The following is a 5,676-nucleotide window of genomic DNA, read 5'->3' as shown; positions in this document are numbered from 1 at the left end:
AGGTCCCAGATGTGCCACCAAAAAAGCTTTGACCCACTCAGGCATAGACCTCTAAAGGTGTTCTGTGGTATTGGATACCAAGAGGTTGGCAAAAGATCATTTAAGTGACACTTCCTTTGCCCTCATTATTATTATGTAATATTTATATAACCCTTAAAACCCATCATTTCAAACTTGCCTGTCTGTCTTCTTCTGTCTCCTAAATCCTCACTACTTTCCCACCAATCCATATCCCTCTTCATATTGTGTTCTGCTTACCCCACTCCTTAGATTGTAAGCTCTTCGGGGCAGGGTCCTCTCCTCCTCCTGTGTCACTGTCTGTGTCTGTCATTTGCAACCCCTATTTAATGTACAGTGCTGCATATTATGTTGGTGCTATATAAATACTGCTTAAAAATAATATTATTAAAAAAATTATCCTAAAGTTAGGTAAATTACAAGAGTCACCAGGATGAAACCGAGTATGGCGGCATGAGCCACCGTACTTCTTCAAGGTAGAGACCCAAGCACTTAGTGCCAGAGACAGAACAGAAGTAAGTGGTCTAAGAGTCAGTTCCCACAGTGGCTGTGTAATGTGTTTTCCAAAACCCATGTTGTTGTTATTATTAATATTTTAAAAAACAGTATTTATATAGCGCCATCATATTACGCAGCGCTGTACAATAAATAGAGGTTGCAAATGACAGACAGATACAGACGGTAACACAGGAGAAGAATATCCTACTCAGAAGAGCTTACAATCTAAAAGGTTGCTATGCCTTGCATTTTGTAGAACTAACCCACCTGTCATAATTGTAGCTCACATTCTGCTTTTAAAATTGCAAAGAAATGCATTTGGGGTGCACAGCACTGAGAAAGAACCTTTAATTTCTAGCTTCCACTAAAAATGCCTGTTTTGGGTTGACTGACTCCTACAATATACACATTAGAAAGTGTCAGTTTTGGCATTTTTGTGCAGTTAAAACTAACCATATAATATAAGTCACGGCTGTCCAACTCGACTCATCGAGAGCCAGAATTTGCACATATTTTAGGAATTTCTCTAACAGCCAGCAGTAAATTTAGTAAGTTACAATTTACCAAGAGTCAGAAAATGATTCTGTTTTTATGATCATGGCCCATATGTGGCCCTCGAGAGCTGGAGTTGGACACCCTGATATAAACTGTAATTCCCCTTCAACATTGTTTCATTATTTGTAAGGCATGCTATAAACACAGGAGAATGATGTAAAACAAATCTGTACACATGAACAAGCATTGTCTATAAAATGTCATAGAACGTGGATTAATTAACCAAGCAAACCATTATTTGGAAATTAGCAATTATAATCCCATCATTGGGAATGGGCCCTGCACAAGTCAGGTCCTACTTAGCACAAACTTTCCAGATTTAGAAACATAAGATTTTAGCCTCAAAGCCAAATGCTAAAAATAGTACACTAATGGTTTCTAAAAATGGCAGCCATCATTAGGAACGTGAATATTTAACTCTTAACATGGGAGTGTATTTCCTGTGAGCCCTTATTTGCAATCACTTATCTCATCTAATGGGCGACCTTGAATTCCAGTTAAAGGGACACGGCACTGTTCTTTTAGTCTTTAATCATTCTTGTAAAGTTAACTTAGAAAAATGATCATTTATTTAAAATAAAAAGCTGATTTCATTTGATGGAATTATAAGAACTCTGCATTTAAAAGAAAAACCAAAGTCAACACACAATTTCTGGTTTTGATTTATTGCTGTTTGCCTTTTGTGTTATTTGCTGCTTTTTTAAATAGTCCTGGCATTGACTGGGATTTATGGTGGTAACTAGTAATGAGTGAATCAATTCAAATACAAGATGAATTGCAAAACTGTGTGCATTTATTATTATTTTTTTTATTATTAAAAAATATTTATATAGCGCCAACATATTACGCAGCGTTGTACATTAAATAGGGGTTGCAAATGACAGACAGATACAGACAGTGACACAGGAGGAGGAGAAGACCCTCCCCCGAAGAGCTTACAATCTAAGAGGAGGGGGGAAGTATCACACAATAGCAGGGGGATATGAAATGGTGGGAAGTAGTGAGGGTTTAAGAAACAGAAGAAGATGGGTGGGCAAGTAAGAAATGATGGTTTTAAGGGCTGTTTTAAATGAGAAGAAAGTAGGAGAAAGCTGAATAGGACTAGCAAGACCATTCCAGAGAGTTGGGGCAGCTCTAGAAAAGTTTTGGAGCGATGCCAGTGAGGAGGTTATGAGTGAGGAAGTCATTAGTAGGTCATTGGAGGAGTGAATAGAGTGGCTAGGGGAGTATTTATCTCTCAGGTCAGAAAGGTAAGTGAGACAAGAACTATGGAGGGATTTGAAGGCAAAGCACAGGAGATGAATTTGATTCTAAGGTGAAATGGAAGCCAATGGAGAGAACTACAAAGAAAAGCAGCAGAAGAGGAGCGGTGGGAAGGATGGATGAGTCTGGCTGCAGCGTTCATAATAGATTGTAGAGGAGAGAGTCGGGTTAGTGGAATACCAGAGTATATCTGAACAAATGCAGGCAAATTTTCAAAATCTCATCTTTCTAGTTAGAGCATATTAATAAAGCAGTGAATATGAAAGCAAACTTTCCAAATGCATGTGATTAAATTACGTTAATAAATTGTTAGAGAATATTGAAAGTCCCAGCTTTATAAATAGACATATTTTTCTGCAGCATTCACATGGTGAGATTGTGGGGTTGGGAGTTACTAAATAGTGAAAAAGAAAGTCAGCATAAAGCAAGCATTGTGATCTGTGAAGCACTATGAATATTGTAATAATAACTGTAGATTGTTTTAATATGTATATGTTTATTTTCTGGTGTCTCTGTCTTGCTTTCCCTGGAAATTAGAACAAACATGTACAAAGAGAAGTGAATTCCTCAATTTGTCATGGATCAAGTGTACCTACTGAAAGAACTCCACTTTTCTTTTTTTTCTGTGGATAACTTTAAAATGTAACTTTTTGTCTCTTTTACATTGGTCACTAACACAAAAAGGAGCAGCTCTAGTCTTGAAGCTGTTTATGGGAAGAGGTTATGAGAGAGGAAGTTATTACTAGGTAATTGGAGGATCAGAGAGGGCAGATAGGAGGGTTTTTGTGTATCAAGTAAGAAATGAAGATGGGAAGATGTAAAGTGAAATGGAAGCCAGTGTAGAGATTTCCAAAGAGAGGGAGATGAGGAGGGGTGGGAAGGATGGAAGAGTCAGGTTAGTGGAATACCAGAGATTAGTTCGGGAAGAGATGATAAGAGCGTGTACAAAGAGTTTGATGGTCTCTGGAGACAGGTAGGGGCGGATTTAGGGGAGATGTGTGGGTGGATGTTGCAGTACCTGAAAATCTTGTGAATTTAGGGAGTAAATGAGAGGTCAGAATCAAAGGTGACACCAGGACAACGTGCCCGGGAGGGATGAATAACCATGTTATTACTAGGTAAAGAGTTATTAAACAAAACAAAAATATTAAAGACTTTAGCAGTACAGGTAGATCTCAAACCACACACACACACACACATATATATATATATATATATATATATATATATATATATATATACCAGTATATATAGTCAATTGTATTAAATTCCATTTTTAGCAAGCAAATCATTCAGTAAAAGTGAAGTATCTATACATTCCAAAATACAACTATGCAAACTGACGGCCATAACCATAAATGAAACAGCTCAATACAGATGCCATTAGCCCGCAGTTGGCTAAACATGGATAGATCCTCCATTATCCATGATGGATGGGATTAGGGCAATGAATCCCATCCATGATTCATGATCATGGATGGGATTCATTGCCCTAATAGCTGGTTTTGTGATGAAGGTGATGACACATATACTAAACGTGAAATATCATAGTGCCCTAAACATTCCTTGGTGGAAATCTTCCAGGCCCATGAGTTTCAATGGCAATAATTAATTCCCACCAGGGAATGTTTGAGGAAATGTTAGATTCCCTGTTTAATAAATAGAGCCCATAAAGATCTTCTCTTTTTAGGTGATGCTGTCCTTTGTAAAGACTCATCCCTAATTTAGGAAAAGCATGACCATCCACCACGCGCTACTGAAGTTACTACTGAAGACCTGCCCAGTCATTAATTTGCTAATGAAGTCTTTAACAGCTTTTGTCTCACTGGCTATTTGCGTAAAGTATTTTGGTAATGTTTAACTTGCGTAGACTTTCCTTGTGTTATTAGTTTAGGTACAGGTGTGAACGAGCCGTAATTCCTCAGAAGAAGTGAAAGTTAGTGGTCGTGAGGAAAGTCAGCCTTGGTCCTGAAGTTATTATGGCAAGCATGGCAGTGCAGTTAATGGGCTTCTTCACCAGCCTTATTGGTTTCATAGCAGCCATTATTGCAACAGTGCTTCCACACTGGTGGAGGACTGCTCATGTTGGCACCAACATCATCACAGCTGTGGCATACATGAAGGGCCTTTGGATGGAATGTGTGTGGCACAGTACTGGGATTTACCAATGCCAGGTCCATCAGTCTCAGCTGGCCCTTCCTCAAGATCTTCAGATTGCCCGAGGTATGATGGTCACATCTTGTGTCTTTTCACTATTGGCCTGTATCATCTCTGTCTTTGGCATGAAGTGCACTCAATGTGCCAAAGGGTCATCGGCCAAAAAGATGATAGCAGTACTTGGTGGAGTCCTCTTTCTTCTAGCTGGTTTCACATGCCTGATTCCAGTTGCCTGGTCTACCAACGATGTGGTCAGTGACTTTTACAACCCAGCTCTTCCCTACGGTATGAAGTTTGAGATCGGTCAGGCTCTATACGTTGGCTTTATCTCAGCAGGCTTAACCATCATGGGAGGAATCATGCTACTGTTTACTTCTTGCCAAAAAAACATTGATCAAGTGCCATATTTCCATCCATCGCAACATCAACAGAGGGCACCCATGAACAGACCAGCACCAGTCCACAAGAGCAGCCACACACCATCCTGGTCCTCTGCCTCTCGTTATGGCTATCAAATTAATGACTTTGTGTGAACACAGAGCACAGACTAATATATTACTTTCCTAATAACTCAACGGTTTATTTAGGAAGATATATTGTTTACTGTAATGCTGGAATGGCTAAAAGGAGTCTAAGAAGAATTTGTAAATATGTAACTTTGTATGTTTCATTTTTTTAACTTATTATGCAATGCCGAACATAGGACAGAATGATGTTCATAAGAGATGTATGTTGATATGCTATTTTTGTTGAATTGAAAAAAAAATGACAAAGAATGTTTTTATTTTGTATTTTAAATTATGTGAAAGGTAAATATAAATTAAAAAGATAGAGAACAATAAAAAATTAAGAAATTTAGCTTTAGTTTTTTCACTGTACAAAATGTTCTTATAACTGTATTATCCCTAAGAATGTAAAATAGTATTATGGATCGTCATTTAATTTTTACAGAATGTTATTTATATTTGAAAAGAGTGAAAGAAGTAGCAACAGACTAATGAGGTCATCTATTTTAATAATAAGTTACCTTTTAGCATATTTGCTCTCAAACTCACTCTTCTAACCAAAGCTGTGCTGAACAGAGGATTGAGAGACTGATACCAAGAAAAATTCATAGTTATACCAATAGCCATAAAAATACATTTAATGTTATATGAAATGAAGATGAATTGAGTTTAAGTATAC

The 5,676-nt window shown here is 37.7% G+C and overlaps 1 protein-coding gene across 1 annotated transcript; it reads left to right on the top strand.

Moving 5' to 3' along the window:
* The first annotated feature begins 4,294 nt into the window (after positions 1 to 4,294).
* Positions 4,295 to 5,470, top strand: CLDN14 (claudin 14). The gene has a single exon (XM_072399518.1). It carries the CDS (start codon positions 4,314 to 4,316, stop codon positions 5,022 to 5,024), a length of 711 nt encoding a protein of 236 aa, XP_072255619.1. The 5' UTR covers positions 4,295 to 4,313; the 3' UTR covers positions 5,025 to 5,470.
* The last annotated feature ends 206 nt before the right edge of the window (positions 5,471 to 5,676 follow it).

The sequence above is a fragment of the Pyxicephalus adspersus genome, chromosome 1, assembly GCF_032062135.1.
Source record: "Pyxicephalus adspersus chromosome 1, UCB_Pads_2.0, whole genome shotgun sequence".
NCBI lineage: Eukaryota > Metazoa > Chordata > Amphibia > Anura > Pyxicephalidae > Pyxicephalus > Pyxicephalus adspersus.
The sequence above is the reverse complement of the archived record's forward strand: the minus strand, read 5'-3'. Positions and strand labels throughout refer to the sequence as shown.

Excerpts from the sequence above, each read along its gene's own strand:
- CLDN14 (XM_072399518.1), top strand. The coding sequence starts at position 4,314 with ATGGCAAGCATGGCAGTGCAGTTAATGGGCTTCTTCACCAGCCTTATT.